General features: G+C 42.8%; 1 protein-coding gene across 1 annotated transcript in view; it reads left to right on the top strand.

The window, feature by feature from the left end:
- Nucleotides 1-20487, top strand: part of COLEC12 (collectin subfamily member 12) — a 183031-nt gene that overhangs the window by 139637 nt on the left and 22907 nt on the right. The window contains exons 3-5 of the mRNA XM_043888929.1: nucleotides 2212-2334; nucleotides 11716-11814; nucleotides 12885-13931. Coding sequence (XP_043744864.1) covers nucleotides 2212-2334; nucleotides 11716-11814; nucleotides 12885-13931 — 1269 coding nt within the window. The remainder of the gene's footprint in view (nucleotides 1-2211; nucleotides 2335-11715; nucleotides 11815-12884; nucleotides 13932-20487) is intronic.

Below are 20487 nucleotides of genomic sequence, written 5' to 3'. Positions count from 1 at the left end.
CCCCATGGACTGTAGCCCACCAGGCTCCTCTGTCCATGGGATTCTCCAGGCAAGAATACTGGGACAGGTTGCCAGTAAGTGAACATCAATAAACTGTAGATGAGATGATCATGACAAAAATATATGTAGGAAGATTAAAAACATTGATTGAGTTAGAGAATAATTTTAAGAGAAGACTTCAAGATGTCTGAGTGTGAGTACCTGAAGGATTGGGTTGGTGGTAGTATTTAGGGATGGAAATAAGTAAGTTGGGTGGAAGTTGGAGATCTGGTTTGGCAGGACTGGTACCGATGTCAGTTTTGGACACAGGAGGGGGCAGTGAAACATCCAGGTGGCAATGGAAGAAGGAGGATGGAAAGGAAAGGAGAAAAAGAAGCGAGAAAAACACGATACTGAGAAGCTGGTTAACTCTAGGTCTGTTTGATCAGTGAGTCCGACTTTACAGGTTCACCTTCAAGGGACTGGTTAACCAAAGGTTGATCCAGCACGACCATCTCCTAAAACAAACCTTAGCACCTCAAAATGTGTTCCTCCAGTGAAGCATCTCCTAGACCTAGTTAGAAATGCAGAGTCTTAGCTCCTGCCTTAGACCTACTGAATCAGATCTGCATTTCAACATAATTTGTGAGCACTTTTTGAGAAGCACTGTTCTAATGCACGGCGGCCAGACCTGCAGCATCGCAGCCCCTGGGAACTTGTTGGAAATTCAGATTCTCAGGCACCTTCTCAGACTTCCTGAATTAGAAAGGCTGTGTTTTAACGAGCCCTTCAAGTGAATCCAGTGGGATGGGATGGTGGTAGTATTGAGGGATGGAAATAAGAAAATTAAAGAAACACTGCTCTAAGCCATGAATCACTGCTCTAAGCCATGGAACAGAGTGCTTGAACCCCCTCCCCTTGGGCGTATAACCCAGAACACTGGAGGGATTGGTTAAACCCTGGAAGTTAAATTTGAGGCATTGTTCTATGCTGTTTCTCTCATCATTTTGCATTAAACACAGCTGAAGGACTCTTTTCACTGTAGAAGGGCACTAGGCGTAAAATTACAAACCAAAGGGTAGGAACTTCGGCTGTGGCTTAATCTTCACAATTTATCCATCAAAAGTTATTGAGCACAATTCTAGGAGATCAGTCCTTTATGTGCTATTGCTCCTGGGGGACGCTATTAGTGAGATGCACATAGGAAAACCAGTCAGGGCAAGGAGGACTCTCCCGACATGCCTTACAATGTGATTTTCTCATTAAAGTGTCCAGAGCCTTTGTCTTCTGTGTTTCTAATAAAACTATGGCAAGTTCCCTTTTTATGCATTAGTTTCTGGAGTCCCTTGCAGAAATGATGGTGGTTTACCACTTAGAGTGTTTTTCAAACAGTTCAACTGTGAGCAATAAAAATTTACCTCTTCTCATCAGAAATGTCTGGTTTTTCTGGTTGTTCCCTAGTTGTTATTCATATCACTGTGATAACTTAAATAAGGGTCGCTGTCTGTTTTCTGCATATGTGTAATGTACAAAAGTGGCTATATATTGAACATTTTAATCCTAAAATTACCTATATTTTCTGCTAAAGTAAATTATAGCACATTATTAAGTTATATAGTACATTATAGCCAGTGGCATGCTGGTAAACCAATTTGGGATGTGTGAGGGCATCATGTATAGTGTTTGCAAATTTCCATGGTATAAATAGTCCCTCCAGGGTTGATTTCAAGCTGCCAACAATTTAACAACCAGCTCCCCAAATTCCTACAAATTTGACAAGTGACTCTTGAAAGCAGTAGGAATTAACTCAAGCATACCACTGAAACAAATGTCAAGGGAAAAGTCACTTTTTTTTTTTTTTTTTTTTGCTTAGTTGTGTTTGAATTACTGTTGGTCCAACAATGGTTCAAACAGGTAGATTTGGGTGTTTTAAGTCTTTTGTCATATAGAGATCTTATCATAATGGAATGTGATTTGGAAACTGTTCTATGAAACAAAGGTCTGTGCTATTTTCAAGTCATTAAATATGTTTATAATAACACAATGGCAATATTTAAGTTGTGTTAAATGTGTTGCTCAAGGAGTGAGTATGTTTAATTTTAAAATACCACTCAACCTATAGAAAGGCATATGTGAAAACTATATTCTTATAGTATTTAAACCAAAATGCAAAAATTTACTTCTGAAATGGTGTTTTTGGTTACTGTTGTTAAGATTTGCCTTTTCTTACAGGTATTCAGGAAGGAACACAATGTACCAAATGTAAAAATAACTGGGCACTGAAGCTTTCTATCATATTATTATACATTTTGTGTGCCTTGCTTACCATCACAGTAGCCATTTTGGGATACAAAGGTAAGTACTGCTTCCTTTTTCCTTCTAAAAAGCAAGTTTCCCTTCATTCATTTACACCTGAAAACACAAGTACATTTGCAGGCTTGAAGTAGTTCATGAATACAATTCAGATGCAAAACTTAAACCTCTGAAGCTCCATCTTTATGTCTTGAGCTTCTTATAGCTGTGGAATCCGAAAGGAGAGAAGGAGCAATTCCTCTTGAGTCATTTCAACCATAATCATGGTCCTTTTATGAGTTGTAATTTTCTTCCCTCTTTGTTGCTTTTTCCTACTTATTTCCAGATACTCCCTCTTCCTCTGCCTTTTTTCATCTTATCTCTAAGAGGCCCCACAAAAACCCTGGAGTCAGCACACAGGAAAACTCTGTTGACAGAGGATAAGACCTCCAGAGACATGGCTTACGTCACCTGAGGACTGGCCTTATAATTCCCTTTTTTTCTCTTCAGCACATTTACTGTGGTCACTGTTGTTTATCTAGCTCCAGAAAAACACAGCGCTATAGACATGAACCACAGAGATGGTACCACTGTCTCAGCTGTGCTTTATGGCTTATCAGACATTCTTTGAACATGTCTGGTTTAAGATTGGTGCAGGATTTTTGCCTAAATCCCCCAGACTTACAGATAAAGTGGGTTGCTTCTCCCCACCCCCATGGGCATTCCAGACACCACAGGTGAAGGTGTCCTGATTCAGAATCACAAACTATGTAAACCCTTTTATAGAAAACAGCCATGGAAGCCTCACAGAGACACGTGAAACAGACGTGTCGTCTGGTTTCAGTGAGAGAGGCAGACATGGGGTCTGCTCATCTTCACCCTGACAGGTTAACAGTGGAGAATTCCACACATTCCCGTCTCTGTTCCCTGCCCCATCAATTTGACCTGGGGACAAAGTGAATTCCCTCCAACTTGTAACTCCCCCCACTGTTCTCCCAGGAGTTAGTGGTTTCCTGAGACCACAATGTACTGGAATGAGAATGGTCCCTGTTCAGTTCTTGAGTCCACCATTTGAAGAGCAATTGCTAGTGTTTATTAAGTGCTCATTGACGTGCCAGGAATTACGCTGAGTCCTTGTGTGGCTGTGTAACCTGGGTATGAATTGTAACCTCTTAGTGTTACTGAATTTTTACCTGTAAAATGACAGTAATGGTGCCATTCTTCGAGGTGCTTGGGATGAGCAAAGATGATATAACGGAGCCACCTGTTCTGAGGTTGGGCCCAGTAGAGTGGCTAAATCTCTCTCTTCCTTCTTGTTGTTTAGTTGCTAAGTTGTGTTGAACTCTTTGCAACCCCATGGACTACAGCACGCCAGGCTCCCCTGTCCTTCACTATCTCCCAGAGTTTGCTCAAACTTATGTCTGTTGAGTCGATGATGCCATCTAACCATCTCATCCTCTGCCTCCCCCTTCTCCTTTTGCCTTCAATCTTTCCCAGCGTCAGGGTCTTTTCCAGTGAGTTGGCTCTTCGCATCAGGTGGCCAAAGTATTGGAGCTTCAGCTTCAGCATCAATCCTTCCAATGAATAGTCAGGGTTGATTTCCTTTAGGATTGACTGGTTTGATCTCCTTGCAGTCCAAAGGACTCTCTTCCTTGCTTCTTCATAACTGCATTTTTACAGTTCTAGCCATGAGAACAGCAAAACATATTAAAAATAATATAATCAAGGCTTATGGAGTCCACTTCTAAACCTCTTTCCATGGAAAATTGTGTGTGTTTCCATAGTGTGTTGACTGATGAACTTGGGCAGTGGAAATATGGAAAATTACCAGGCCATTTTATCCAGTTGCAATGAGTTAATCTCACCCAGGATTAACAGAGCAAGTGTTAAGAAAGGCTATTAAATCATGGTGAAGGCTGGACAGGGGGATGAGGGGGAGGAAACCTAATGGGGAAAAGGAGGGTGTTTTATGTCCTAGGTAATTCAGCCTGGCTGTCTTCCTTTACTGGATTATTGAGGTCATTACTCACTTCTCCACAACTTTTCCTAGTGAACTCAGATAAAGAAGAGGCTTGAAATCAAACTGTCATTTAACCGGTATCCTTAAGGCTCGGCACTATGTGATGTCACGAAAGTAAACAGAGATGAGAAAGGTTTGAAGAAATACCTCTATGTGGTATTTGTCATTTTTACTTCTGAAAAAAAAAGTCTAGAATCTTTAGTTATACAAATAGATCCGAAGGAAGGGGGTTTGTTTGTTTTTAAAGTACAGATATTTCCTCTGCTTTTATGAGCGTGGAAAGGCCTTCTCGGCTCTGGCCTGCATGTGTGGGTCCATTTGCCTGGAACACATTTTCCCTCTTCTCCACCTTTTTCTCATGACTTTCTCCTCCTTCTTTCCTTTCATGTCCCCCTCAGACACATGTCCTGCGAGATGTCCCTGTAAGCTGAGTTGGGTGCCCACCTGCTGGTCCCCATGGCATCATTTCTCACTCTAGTCCCTGTTGCACTATATCACTATGGCCATTGGGTCTGTCCCACCACCCAAACTGTAAGCTCCAAGAAGACAAGAAGCTATCTTTTATTTATTAAATCTCCTACTAGCATGTGGCTCATAGTACATAACTGGGACCCAATAAAGTTTACTGAGTGAATTAATGAGAAGATAGAGGGATGGTTGAATTGTAAATTATGACTGACTTATATAAAGGCAATCAGTCGATACCCAGTGACCTCTAAGGCAATTGCTATAACTCAGGACCCTACCTGAAAGCTTAAAATCCCAAAGATCGCTTGGCCTGCTCTGGGTGTATCGCACCAGGATAAAGGGGGATGAGTTTGAGGGGGTGAGACAAGTTAGAGGCAAGACCATGTTCTTATTCCTCTTTCTCTACTCCAAGGCCCCCATCCCTCAGGCTTCTACTGACAAAAAGAAGATAATACAACATGCAGTTTTTGTCTTTAAACACAGCCTTGATGAACTCAAATACTGATATTTTCCAGATGTGTTTTCTCTTTACTTTGAACAGTGATTCCTCTTTCTTATTGATAAGATTCTGGTGACCCAACATGATAAGAGGCAGAAAGATAAGTTCTCCCTTCACACACATCCCTTTGAAGTCTGGAGAAACTCTCTCCACTTTAAAAAAAAAAAAAAGGAAGAAACAAAAAATATTCAGTGAAGGAAGAGGTTTCTCTGAAGGAGAAGTTGGAAGGAAATAAAATAGAAACTCCATTATTTATCAGAGTTTGCAAAGTCATCTCCATAGCGTTTTCTTCAAAACTGTTCTGTGTGTGTGTATGTGTGTGTGTTAGTTGCTCAGTCATGTCTGACTCTTTGCGACCCTATGGACTGTGGCCTGGCAGGCACCTCTGTATATGGAATTCTCCAGGCAAGAATACTGGAGTGGGTTGCCATTGTCTTCTCCAGGGGATCTTCCCTACCCAGGGATCGAACCCAGATCTCCTGCATTGCAGGTGGACTCTTTTTCATCTGAGCCACCAGGGAAGTCCCAACTGTTCTTTAGTTCTCTTTTTATGTCACTTATGCAGATACAAGTTAGGATATAACTTAAGTTCCTTCCAGAGAATTTGCTGAACAAGTCAGAGGATTGCTGAGTCACCCAGACAGGTCAGTACAGTAGTGGTGACCGTGCAGCATGTCAGCCACCTTACAGAAAGCCCATTCTTGGACGGTTACGGCTTGCTGCACACTCTGTCCTGGATTATTTATCATCCAGGCAGAAGCCACCTTCTCAGTTCAGTGGGCTGTTTTTTTCTCTGGACCATTTCCTGAACAGGAAAATCCTAGTCTGTGGTCCTGCCCAGCAGGATGCTACCTTAAGGGATTTTAGATAAAGAAGAAAGACAGACATCTGAATCTTTCTCAGTAAGAACCTCCTCTAATACAACATCCCTAGTCACAGATGTCTGCCTTGCTGCTCACTTCTGCAAGGTAGCATTACAGCTGGGTAAGCAGGCTTTCAAATGAGCATCAGACCACACTGTGTAGGTGTTGTAAGAATCAAGGATAACACCCTCCCACCAGACAGTATTTTGTAATGAAACCTGATAGTGTTCAAGGTAGACATGTCTTTATTAGATCCCAGGGGAGAGGACCTGGTATTACTGGGCAGTCCCAGATACCAATGAAGGGTTGTGTTTCCTACAGTCAAACTGGTAGACGTCCTCCTGAGCACCAGGCAGGACCTCTGCACTCTATTCTTTCTTGTCCCCAAGGCCGGGTCATGAGCGATATCTCTGGATCCTCCACGTCCATGTTTGCCCCAAACATGACAAGTACTTGGTAGACCTCTAAGAATGATGAGTATAAAGGAAAGATAAAGAAGACATAGTCCTGGGACTTCCCTGGTGGTCCAGTGGTTAAGAATCTGCCTTCTAACACCAGGGACTCAGGTTCAATCCCGGGTCAGGGAGCTAAGATCACATGTGCTGTGGAGCAAATGAGCCCACGCAACTCAACTAGGGAGCCTGTGTGCCACAAACTACAGAGCCCACATGTTCTAGAGCCCATGCAATGCAACTAGAGAGAAGCCTGTGTGCTGCAACGTAGAGCCCACATGCCACAACTAAGACCCAACCCGGCCATAAAAAATAAATATTAAAAATAAAAAGGCTAGCAGACCATGAGTTGGTCTTCTTAACAAGAAAAAAGACACAATTCTTCTCAAGGGATTTTTCTTGGAAGAAACCATATTTAGGAAAAGGAAATACTCAATGAGAGGCAAAGTGGAATTAAAGAGTAAACATGGATGTTGGAGTTAGATCGCCTGGCCTGGGATCCCACTTAGTCTCTTATAAGCCGTGTGACTCTAAGGAAGTTACTGGACATCTCTGGGCCTTGATTTTTTTCATGTGTGAAATAACAGTCCTAGGGATTAACCGCAATGATGATGTGATATACCTTGGAAAGAGGGAGGCAATTTGTAGAGGCTGATTTTATTGCCATTCAGATACAGGGTCTGTTGATATGGAATCGGATCATCAGGGAAAGCTTAGCACAATGGGCCAATGAGATTCAGAGTAGACCTTAAAGAATGGGTGGAATCAAGACAAGGGAGGAAAAGGTTAGTGGCCCAGATCAAGGACTTTTATAGGACTTCCTTAGTGGTCCAGTGGTTAAGAATCTGCCTGCCAATGCAGGGGACATGGGTTCAATCTTGCCTGGTCTGGCAAGATCCCACATGCAGTGGGGCAACTATGCCTGTGTGCCACAACCACTGAGCCTGTGATCTAGAGCCCATGCTCCACACAAGAAAAGCCACTACAACGAGAAGCCCTTCTGCAACTGGAGAAAGCCACTGAGCAGCAACCAAGACCCAGTGCAGCCAAAAGTAAATAAATTTTTAAAAAATTTAAAAAGCACTGGAGGGGACATATGTATATCTATGGCTGATTCATGTTGATGTATGGCAGAAACCAACACAATATTATAAAGCAATTATCCCTCAATTTAAAGTAATTAAAAAAAACCCAAGCACTTTTATAGAAAAGGTGTTATTGTTGGATTATCCTAGAGAATTGAGCTTTTTGGGTATTTGAAGAGGGGCAATGTTTCATATATATGACACTTAAAGTAATACTTTGAAGATAAAAGTCTGTCAAGAAACACTTTCTAATAAAGGGGACCATGTTAAAAAACAGACTGCTTGGACCCTTCTGTGTTCCCTGTTTGTTTTCCTCATGTGAGAACAATCTATACACTGAGGTCTCCTTCCAAAGACGGGGAGTTTTTAGGGTCAGAGAGGATTTCTGCCACTATTTTCCTGACTGAGAATTTGTGCTATTGAGTTAAGAGTAAAAACTGGTGAAAATGCTGTGTTATTACAGCAAGTGTTGCTTCTGGTCTCCATCAGTCTAGCATTTTTAAGCAGTTGCAAGCTGCCAGCTTTGCAATCCTCAAGTTTGCAGCTTTATATCCAACTTCTATTTTTAAACACAGATACACCGCCCTGGTGCCTCCAACCAGTTCATTAGCCCTTGTGCGCGGGGCAAAGAGTTTTCTAGCACCAAAGAGAAACCTAACAGATTTTTTTTAAGTGAATGTATTTATTCCTTTTACTCTGTACAAACCTGAATGATCTGTCTATGACAGTTCTGTGTTTTTAAAAAGTAAAATGGAAGACAAACTAGAGAGGGTTGAAAATGACTGCCTGTCAGCATATTCAGAGGTTTCTCTGGCTTCCAGGAAAAAGGGGCAGGACTTAAGGTCCCTGTGTGTGGTTTGAGGACAGACTGAGGCTTGTGTTTTGATTTGAGAATCAAAACTGAACCTAAACTTGTAAACATGCCATGTTTTATTTTTTTAAAGGGTAGCTTTGCTAAAATGCAGATGAACATTTTGTTCCTTGGAGTTTCTAGGAATAAGCATGCCTGTCAGACAACCCTCAGATTATTTTAACTGTACCTCTGGGTCTATATAGTAATTTTTTGAAAAAAAAAAAAAAGATAATTATTCAACTAAATGCCATGCTCATTGCCAATGCCAAGGCCTCCCTGGGTTGGTTTGTACATTTGTTTGCATAACCTCTAGCTCAGTTGATTTTTTTTCCACAGTCTCAGCAGCCAGCAGGCAGATTCTTGTTTATTTAAATAAACAACGTAATGAATAAATCTGTGATGAATACCTACTACGCGCCACACACTGAGCTAAGAGCTGGGGATAAAACCAGCACCGATTTTCCTGCCCTGAGGGGTATCGGGGACTTCCCAGGTGGCGCTAGTGGTAAAGAACCCACCTGCCAATGCAGGAGACGTAAGAGACTTGGGTTCAATTCCTGGGTTGGGAAGATCCTCAGGAGAAGGGAGGGCATGGCAACCCACTCCAGTATTCTTGCCTGAAGAATCCCATGGACAGAGGAGCCTGGCGGGCTACAGTCCATAGGTCGCGGAGAGTCAGACACAACTGAAGTGACGTAGCGAAACCATGACACCACCATGATGGGAGTCCTGTGATCAGGAGAGAGACCCCAGCAAGATAGGCTTCAGCATAGGTTTCCCACAGGTTGTGACCAGCTGAGTCGTGAAAAGCAGGGAGGGCTTAGCTTGGGGAAGAAGCCTGGGAAGAATGTTCTAGGTGGGGAGAAGCATGCATAGAAAGGCTTGGGGGAGAAAGTGTTTGATGCAAGCCACACATTTCATTATGACTGGACTGGAGAAGCCTGGGTAAGAGCACAACCAGCTTCTCCAGGGAAGGTGCCGGGAGCCTTGGAGCTGGTTCACTTTAGGTCACACAGATGCGTGGGAACATACATCTGCTCCCTGACGAGAGCTCCAAGAATCTTCTCACGTGGTCCTGCATGGCTGGAAGGCTTGCTGAATAAACTAGACTGGATCCATTGGCCCACAAGTAATATATAAACCATAGCCACACTTTAGAAAATGAGTCATCATTTTTTCAAAAGCTGTCAATACCAAGAGGGACAGTCAGCCTTGATCTCAAGCTGCTGGAGGTTAGATTTCATGGGAGTCACTTCTGGAGAGAGACACTCTTATTTGACATGCTTTTTTTTTTTCACTTTGTATACTTTATTCGTTTCTATATTTTTATTGGAGATATTTGATTGACAATATTATATTAGTTTTGGTATTGAACATAATTGAGTCAATATTTTTACAGATTATATTCCATTTAAAGTTATTACAAAATAATGGCTATATTTCCCTGCGCTATACAATATATCTTTGTTTTTCATTTTATTCATAATTTGTATCCCTTAATCTTCTACCCCTCTTGTCTCTCCCCTCTTGCAACTGGTAACCACTAGTTTGTTCTCTGTTTCTGTGAGTCTGTCTCTGTTTTGTTATGTATACTTTATTAGCTTGTTTTATTTTTAAGATTTCACATATAAGTGACATCATACAGTATCCATCTTTCTCTGTCTGACTTATTTCACTAAACACAATACCCCCCAGGTCCTTCCACGCTGTTGCAAATGGCAGAATTTCATTCTTTTTTATGACTAATATTTCATTGTGTATATAAGCATCACATCTTCTTGATCCATTCTTCCACTGATGGTCACTTAGATGATTCCTTATCTTGGCTATTGCAAACATTGCTGCTATGAACATCGAAGTGCACATATCTTTTCAAATTCATGTTCTCATTTTCTTCAGGTACATACCCAGATGTGGAATTGCTGGATCATGTGGTAGTTCTGTTTTTAGTTTTTTAAGGAACCTCCTTACTGTTCTCCATAGTGGCTATACTAATTTACACTGTCACCAATAGTATACTAGGGTTCCCTTTTCTCCACATCCTCACTAGTATTTGTTATCTGTAGACTTTCTGACCAGTGTGAGACATTGTGGTTTTGACATTGTGGTTTTGACTTGTGTTTCTCTGGTGATGAGTGATGTGGAACATTTTTTCACTTATTTGTTGACCATCTGTATATCTTCTTTGGGAAAATGTCTATTCAGGTCTTCTGCCCGTTTTCTAAATTGGCTTGTTTTTTGATGTTGAGTTGTATAAGCTGTTTATATATTTTGGATAAGAACCCCTATGAATCATTTCATTTGCAAATATCTTCTCTCATTCGGTAGGTTATCTTTTCATTTTGTCAGGGGTTTCCTTTGCTGTGCTAAAGGTTTTGAGTTTAATTAGGTTCCATTTGTTTATTTTTGCTTTTGTTTCCTTTGCCTTAGGAGACAGTTCCTAGACATTTTAGAATGATAAATTTATAACCATTCATTCTTCTGAGAATGAATAAGAACAGTGGCTTTCATTTAACACTGCATCACTAACTTTTCCAATCATATACAGTCAGGAAAATGCTGGGGGAAAAGTCTTCTTGGGAAATTATTATTATTTGGAAATCCACTTGGGCGTCTTCTTGTGAACTGTTAAAGATTCGCATGTCACTAAGGAGAAGCAGATTGTCAGGCCTTAGTGGTGAACTCAGGACAGAGTGGCAAACACCCTTGACTTCGCATCTCTTTTACTAGGACTTTATGTATAAACTTGAGCTAGATGTTCTTTGCTGTGGCATCTCCTTGCAGATAAGTGAGTCACACCTGCCAAGAATGGCAGGGAGTCTGAGTGACACAATTTTGTAAATAAATTACAGTGTTATGCTTCCACCTATAGAAATGAATATAAATGATAATACAAACTGAGGACTTTTATAATACAAAAAAATTTAGTGAGTTCTAAACTATTTCTTGAGTCCCCAAGGCACAACATAATCATGAGAACAGCTAAGAACCTAGAGTTCTCAACCAACTAAACTGCCATTGGGGTTTGCAACAAGTACGTTATTTATTTTCCTAAAAGAATGGCTTTCCCCCTAGATTTGATTTCATTTATACTTTTTGTTTTATTCTGTTTCCTTTATTCTATCATGAAATGATCTTTTGTTGAAACTGAAAGATAAAATGTGAGCAGGTATGTGCATTAATCCATTGATTTCCAAATCTTAGTTGTAGAGAAAATGGACAATGTTACAGGTGGCATGGAGACATCTCGCCAAACCTATGATGACAAGCTCACAGCAGTGGAAAGCGACCTGAAAAAATTAGGTAATCTGCAATGAACATGAACTATGAAGTTGAATCCCTGTAACCCAGTGGTCCCTAACCTTCTTGTTACCAGGCACTGATTTCATGGAAAACAGTTTTTCCACTGACCAAGGGTGGGAGGGAGGATGGTTTGGGGATGACTCAAGTGCATCACATTTACTGTGCACTTTTTTTCTATTCTTATTACATCAGCTCCACCTCAGGTCATCAGACATTAGATCCCAGAGGTTGGGGACAGCTGCCCTAACTCAACTCTATGTAAATGACCACAGTTTTGTTTTGTTTTTTTTTAAGAATGACAGGGCTCTAAACTCACATTCACCTGGAAAGACCTTAACCTTTCATATTGTGTGTTAATCTTTCCTCATGATTTAATTCAAAAGCTTTAAAATTTTAAAATTAAGGACCAATTTTGAAGTTGAATCCCCTCCCCCCTCAAAAATACTATTGTGTACCAAATAAAATCTGAAGATCAATCCTGATGATAAAAAACCACAAATACCCTTTATCAAAAGCTCTTTTATAAAATGCATGGTAAATTCTTATTTGAAATATTTTAAACTGCACAAAATAATTGTAGAAATTGATTTGAAGAAATAGAAGATTCCAGCCTATTTTATCCTGTGATTTTTTTTTCCCCCAACTTTTTAAAGAAGAATTTTGGTGATTTTAAGAAATAGAAGATTCTAGCCTATTTTATTATGTGATGATTTTTTCCCCCAATTTTTAAAAGAATAATTTTGGTGAACTTAACAAATAGGTTGTTGCCTTCTTGTTGTCCTTCCTAGTGCTATAGAAGCAAGTAAATTCCCCTTCCTTTCCTGAGAAAAGTGTTCACCCAGGTTAATCTGTGCTGGTATTTTGCACCCTTTCCAATTCCTGAGGACCCAGGTCTAACAGAGATGTAGATTTTACTAATGCATGCAGTGAGCACATCACACAAGTTTTCTGTCCGAAATAGAGCACATTCCAGTTATGAATAAAACTCTATTTTATTCTTGGGAATCTGTGACCTCACCCGAACACATCTCCATCCCACCAACCTGAGTAACACACATGTCTGATTCCAGGGGACCAAACGGGAAAGAAAGCGCTCAGCACCAACTCAGAACTCTCCACCTTCAGGTCGGACATCCTGGATCTCCGTCAGCAGCTTCATGAGATCACGGAAAAGACCAGCAAGAACAAAGATACGCTGGAGAAGTTACAGGCAAGTGGGGACGCGCTGGTGGACCGGCAGAGTCAACTGAAGGAAACTTTGGAGAATAACTCCTTCCTCATCACCACTGTCAACAAAACCCTGCAGGCGTATAACGGCTACGTCACGAATCTTCAGCAGGACACGAGCGTGCTGCAGGGCAACCTGCAGAGCCAAATGTACTCCCACAACGTGGTCATCATGAACCTCAACAACCTGAACCTGACCCAGCTGCAGCAGAGGAACCTCATCACGAACCTGCAGCGCTCTGTGGATGACACGAGCCAGGCGATCCAGCGCATCAAGAACGACTTCCAGAACCTACAGCAGGTCTTCCTTCAAGCCAAGAAGGACACGGATTGGCTGAAGGAGAAGGTGCAGAGCCTGCAGACGCTGGCTGCCAATAACTCCGCCTTGGCCAAAGCCAACAACGACACCCTGGAGGACATGAACAGCCAGCTCAGCTCCTTCGCAGGGCAGATGGACAATATCACCACAGCCTCCCAAGCCAACGAGCAGAACCTGAAGGACCTGCAGGACGTACACAGGGATGCGGAGAACAGAACGGCAGCCAAGTTCAGCCAGCTCGAGGAGCGCTTCCAGCTCTTTGAGTCAGACATTGTGAACATCATCAGCAATATCAGCTACACAGCCCACTACCTGCGGACGCTGACCAGCAACCTGAACGAAGTCAGGACCACGTGCACGGACACGCTGACCAAACACACGGACGATCTGACTTCCCTGAATAACACGCTGGCCAACATCCGTTTGGATTCTGTTTCTCTCAGGATGCAGCAAGATTTGATGAGGTCGAGGTTGGACACGGAAGTGGCCAACTTGTCAGTGATTATGGAAGAAATGAAGCTGGTGGACTCCAAGCATGGTCAGCTCATCAAGAATTTTACCATCCTGCAAGGTAAGTGGGAATTCTGAACTTACATTGTTATCTATGGTTGTAGAACAAATGACCTTAAAACTTGACAATTTAAAACAGTAAGCCTGTATTATTTTGTAGTTCCTGTGTGTCAGGGATTCGGGAGTAGCTTATTGTAAGTCAGGGGTTTTGGCTCAGTATCTCTCTTGAGGTTGTAGTTAAGATGATAGCTGGAACTATAGTCTTCTTATTTACCTATTTTTGGTTGTGCTGGGGCAGAGAGGTCTTTATTGCTGCTCACAGACTTTCTCTAGCTGCGGCAAGTAGGGGCTCCTCTTTAGTTGTGGTGCACCGGCTTCTCATTGCAGTGGCTTCTTTTGTTGCAGAGCATGGGCTCCAGGTGCTTGGGGGCTTTGGTAGCTGTGGCACCTGGGCCTAGTTGCCCTGAGGTATGTGGAATTTTCCTGGAACAGGGATGGAACTCATCTCCCCAGAATTAACCACTGGACCTCCAGGGAAGCCCTGGGGCTGTAGTCTTCTGAAGCTTTAATTGGCGCTGAGGAGCTGCTTCCAAGATGGCTCATTCTTATGGCTCTTGGGCTTGTTGGTTATTGGCAGGTGGCCTTGGTTCCTCATTATGTGAAATGCTTGAATGTCCTCACAGCAGGGCAGCTGGCTGCCTCCAGAACAAATGATCCAAGAGAAACAGAAAGAAGGAAGCCAAGATGTCTTTTATGACCTAGCCTCAAAAGTCACATACCATCATTCCACCATATCCTCTTCTTTAGAAACAAGTCACTAAGTCCATCTCACACTCAAAGGAGAAGGGAATTAAGTTCTATTTCTCAAAAGGAAGCGAAGCATAACTAAGAATTTGTGGACAGTGCTTAAAGACATTCCATTAAATGTTTATGAATGAAAGACTTGTTAATTTGGAATTTTTCAGTGCCTAGCTATTTCAATGCCATTATAAATTGGGCTCTTTTGGAAGAAAGATTCAATCTTTTAGATCATGGAGTGATCATTGAGAGGTTCCTACTTCCAAGTGCCATGAACAGTGGATGATTGGCCATCACAGTAACTGTAAGCCACAGAGGAGGGAAATGATGTGACTTACATATAAAATCTGAGTTTTGCTCCAAACCAGGTCATCCATATAAACTGAAAGTCCTTGGATCAGATCAGATCATTTTTGAGCTTTCAGGAAAGCAATAATCATCAGAATGATTTCACTAAGAAGGAGGCCAGTGAACTTCATTTTATTTCCTGACAGTAACAGAGATAGTATATTGTTTAAAGTAGGAGAATGAAAAATAGCATATCCGGACGTCAGCGAGGCTCCTGGCAGTGATACCCTTCAGAACAAGGTGGAGCAATCAGTGCTGGATGATAGACCAATTAGATGGGTTTATTTGTTGTATTCGTTTTCTGTGCTGCATGGCAAATTACTAAAAACTCAGCACTTACAGCACCCATTTCTCATCTCACAGTTTCTGTGGTTAGGAATCTGGGCACAGCATAGGTGTATCCTTTGCTTAGGGTCTTGCCCAGATGCAGGCTCAGTGAGGAGCTGTGGTTTCATCAGAGTCTTGACTAGGGAAAGCCTCATTTCCACACTCCTTCAGGTTCTTGGCAGAATTCATCTGTTGGGAATCTGAATGGTAAGATGGGCTGTCAGGTCCTAGAGGTCACCCCAGCCCCTTGCCATGTGGCCATCTCAAACCATTGCAGCTTCTTTACACCCAGTAAGGGAGTCTCTCTCCGCTTCAGCCTGAAAAGATAGAATCTTATATAATGTAACCTGGTCAAGGGAGTGACATCCCATCACCTTTGCCATATACAGTTGGTCAGAAGCAAGTTACAGGTTCCATGCTTAAGGCGAAAGGATTATACAAGGGCATGAGTCACTGGGAGTCACCCTTGGGTGTGACTGCCATGCTAGTTGAATGAGTATAAAGAGTGATAGTTAAATGAGCCCCTCTGAGCCTGGAAGCAGAGCTGAGTGGCAGATGGCAGGGACCTGCTCAATAACTTTGCAGGGACTAGCATGAGGACATGGATGACATCCAGTACTCGTGTGTGTGAAACTGTGTACACTAACTAACAGGTCAGAGAATCCTGATCCAAAATGATCTGCAGAGGCTGAAACAGTAAAGAGATGCCAACAAAATGAAATAGATGGGGGAGACATGAAAATCCCCACTTGTAGATAGAGAAGACCAAACAGGAATGTTGATGTGGGGGGCATGACTTAGAGGAAGTGTGCATGAAAAGCATCGGGCGTTTTAGTAGACTGTAAAGCAACTCAATGTGTCTGCCAGGGAAGATCATATGATCTTTTGCTGTATTAATAAAAACATGATATCCAAAATGAGGGAAGTGATACTTCCTCCTTTTAGCATGGCAGAACCACTCCCAGAGGATAGTGTGTATGTTGGGGAGTCCGATCAACAGGGGATGCTCACAGACCAGCATGCTCAGAAAAATTGGACCAGGGTGATGGGGTCTAGAAACCATGTGCTGTGAAGAAGGATTGAAGAACCTGGAACTTTAACCTATAGGAGAGATTGCTTAGTGGGGAATAAGGCAGCTGTTTATAACTATTCAAAAGGCTGTCATGTGGAAGAGATTTTAAATGACATCTGAGGCACTCCAGAGGGTGAAACAAAGACTAGTGGGTACTCATTAAAGGAAAATAAGTTTTAGTTTTTATATAGTGTTCCTTATAAAAATTGCTGTTGCTTGAAAATATAATGGGTTCTGTGAACCGTGTGTGTGCCCCAGCTATAGAGGGGCTGGACAATGCCTGTCAGAGGTACTATAGGTGAGAGTCATACTCTGAATAAAGAATGGGCTTTCACACGGCCAGACAGTTCTTCAGTGCTTGACTTATTTGTTACCTATATTTATTATTTTTTTCCCCCTATTCCTTCTCGACTGAGATTCAGAATGAGGAGAAATCTCAGCAGACAAATAAGTGCTTTCTAATTGTCTCTTAAAGTTGTAATACCCTCAACAATCCTAACATGGTATTCTGGATAGTTTCTAGCTATAAATGTCTTTGGAGATGTCATTTCCTTGGAGAAGGGGGGCTACAGTCCATGGGATCGTAAAGAGTTGGCCACGACTTAGCAACCAAACAACAATAATAAATGACAATAAGTAGATTAACAATATCTAGATTCAGATATTTATTAACAATAAATAGATTCAGAGCCTGGCTTTAAGTGAGTTAATGTTTCCGTTGTTCTGATTATTTTTATCAACTGAAGTTAAGTATGAGTGTAATGAGGGCTTTTCATGAATTACTCCTGTGACACCCACTCTGTAAAGCAGGTGCTCAAAAACTCATTGCCAGTTATACATAAGGAAACTAAGCCTTCGAGGGCTTTAAGGAACTTGCTTAAGTTTACAGAAATGATAAGTAGCTAAACGGGATCTAAGCCCAGACTATCTGGTGCAAAGCTTGTGATGCAAACCCCATAGATAATCACAGAAAATACATGCCCTCCCTCCTGGCCACCCCAGGGGAGCCTATGAGGGCAAGGAGATGGCATTTCATTCTAAGTGTGAGAGGGAGTTTTAAGGAAGGTGGTGACATGACCTGATTTATAGTTTTGAAAGGTAATCCTGGGTGCTGGGGGAAGAACAGATAACCAGGAAGTGATCCTGGAGGCAGTGGTCCAATGAGGGGTGATGGACCCATTGTGGGTGACTTGGGATGGATGGTAGCAGCATGCATGACCAAAGTGGGTCTTCTTGGTCAGGAGGAATCCTGAAGAGAGAATCAAGGGCAGCCCTGCCCTTCCCCAGACAATAGTCCTAACTGGCCTTTTGTGGCCACGCCCGCAGGGTGAGGAACGCATGGGCTGGAGGTGCTGTGAATGTTCAGAGCCCACCAGATCCCTTCTTGATCACATTTGGTGTGCAAGACTCTGGATTTCCCTCCCCAAAGTGTCCCAAGCCCAAAGGGGCCGCCCAGAGGCACCGGTACATTGATGGAATGGAGTGCTGTGGGCAGAAACTGGACACGGGATCAGGCCAGCTGTGAGGAGCTGGACAAGGCTCATAGATGGATCACACATGAGCAGGGGGGAGGAATGGGCATCTCCCAAGTACTTAGCTTGAGCAACAAGGTGGTTGCTGGGAAAGATTGAGGGCAAGAGAAGAAGTGGGTGACAGAGGTTGAGATGGTTGGATGGCATCACCGACTTAATGGACATGAGTTTGAGTAAACTCTGGGAGTTGGTGATGGACAGGGAGGCCTGGCATGCTGCAGTCCATGGGGTCACAAAGAGTCGGACACGGCGGAGCAGGTGAACAACGACGACAACGAGGTGAATGGCGGTACTGACCAGGAGACGCAGAAAGAAAGGCCTGTTTAGACGTATTAAGTGGGAGATGTCTCTTAGGATGGGATTTCTGGCTCTGTCTCTGAAAGACCCCAGAGCTAGGTTTCTGAATGGTATCTTCTTTTTCTCGTTTGCTTTCCCATTTACTTTTTTTTTGTAATTAAATTCATTTTAATTGAAGGATAATTGCTCTACAGTATTGTATTGGTTTCTGCCAAACATCAGCATGAATCAGCCATAGGTATGCCTACGTCCCCTCCCTCTTGGACCTCCCTCCCCATCCCACCCCTCTAGGTTGTTACGGAGCCTCAGTTTGAGTTCCTGAGTCAAACAGCAAATTCCCATTGGCTATCTATTTTACATATGCTAATGTGTTTGTTCCCATGTTATTCTCTCCTTACATCCCACTAACATTCATGCTTGGTCTGTTCATTAGCTGCGCTTTCTGTGAGTTGACCTGAGAAACTTCTCAAGCCAAGACACCCCCTTTCTATTTAATCTGTTCGACTTCCTCCAGGACGGGAATGCCCACCAGCGATTCCAAGAGAACCAGAGGCTTGGGAAAGGGATCCAGCTTCCAAATTCCAATGGTTCCTCCCACACTTCATCTCTGGCACCTTTCCCTCTTTCTCTGTACCAGATCTCACCCCCGGGGATGAGGGAGAGATGGGATGGAGCAGGAAGGAGCAGGGTGGGATTAATATCAGCCTAGGTTAGGTTTGCCTCTGCAAGATTCAGAATACCCTGATGCTTTCCAGGAAATTCTTGGTGACTCGCAGTCCAAAAACCCTAATGCTTCTGGCACAGTTCAGCCACGGCAAACGTGTGCCTCATTAGGAACTGAAACGTGAAGCTGATGGATCAGATGGCTGAGCAAGGTGATCATTTGGAACTAGATATGAAGTCATGTACTGAATCCTGGAGAAGACTCTTGAGAGTTCCATGGAAGCAAGATCAAACCAGTCAATCCTAAAGGAAATCAACCCTGAATATTCATTGGAAGGACTGATGCTGAAGCTGAAGCTTCAATACTTTGGCCACCTTATGCAAAGAGCTGACTCATTGAAAAAGACCCTGACTCTGGGAAAGACTGAGGGCAGGAGGAGAAGGGGGTGACAAAGGATTAGATGGTTGGGTGGCATCACCGACTCAATGGACATGAGTTTGAGCAAACTCAAGGAGATAGTGGAGGACAGGGAAGCCTGGCATGCTGAAGTCCATGGGGTTGCAAAGAGTCAGAGACAACTGAGCAAGTGAACAACAACAAAATTGAATCCTGACAACAATGATCTCTATCTCCATAAACACCGGAACCTTATGAAGGGCTTATTTTTTTTGTTGCAAATAATGTAATGTTTTTTATCCTAATTTGGCACATGGAAGACTTCATAAAACACACTCTTAGGCAGCAAGTTCACCTCACACCCTAAGCTACTCCTGCAATACATGTAGGCGTAAATCACATCCCCCTAGTACAACCAGACAGTTCTCTGCACCTGCTCTTCTGGGAGGACCATGAGTTTTAGTGATGAGAACAAGAGCTCTAGAGCCAGAGAGTCCTGGAGATGAGTACCAAGTATCTGTCTACCTATTACAGTTATAAGGATTTAATGAGATAATGTAAATAAAACAGTGCAGTGCCTGGCAGAGGTTTAGCCAATATTCATACCCAAGTGTGAGTATGTTCGGTTCCTGTCCGAGTTTTTCCCTCTGCTGTAGCCCCAGCCAGTATATCACCGTGGAAGACAACATTCATGTCCACAAAGAACACAGTTGTACCGACGCGGGCTTTAAGGTTGATGAGAGTTCAGAAGTTCTTACTGCTGGCTTCCCGGTGCCCAGCCCTGGAGAGGAATCAGACTGGGTGCCGCCAGTCTCTGACTTTCACTCATTTTTGATCCACGTTATATATTTATTTTTGGCTCTGCTGGGGGCTACTCTTGCGTTATGGTGCACAGGCTTCTCATCCCAGTGACTTCTCTTGTTGCAGCACTCAGACCCTAGGACAAGTGGGCTCAGTAGTTGTGGCACAAAAGGGCTTAATTGCTCCGGGGAGTGTGGGATCTCCCTAGATCAGGGATCGAACCCACGTCCCCTGCAGTTGGCAGGTGGATTTTTAACCACTGGACCACCAAGGAAATCCTGATCCACGTTTATTGAGTGCAGCATTCGAAGGCATTGAAGCACACCGTAGCCAGTTGGTGAGAAACAGTGGCTTAAATATATCCTCCCCTGTGGACAAACAG

Source organism: Cervus elaphus, chromosome 27 (assembly GCF_910594005.1).
Source record: "Cervus elaphus chromosome 27, mCerEla1.1, whole genome shotgun sequence".
Classification (NCBI taxonomy): Eukaryota; Metazoa; Chordata; class Mammalia; order Artiodactyla; family Cervidae; genus Cervus; species Cervus elaphus.
The sequence above is the reverse complement of the archived record's forward strand: the minus strand, read 5'-3'. Positions and strand labels throughout refer to the sequence as shown.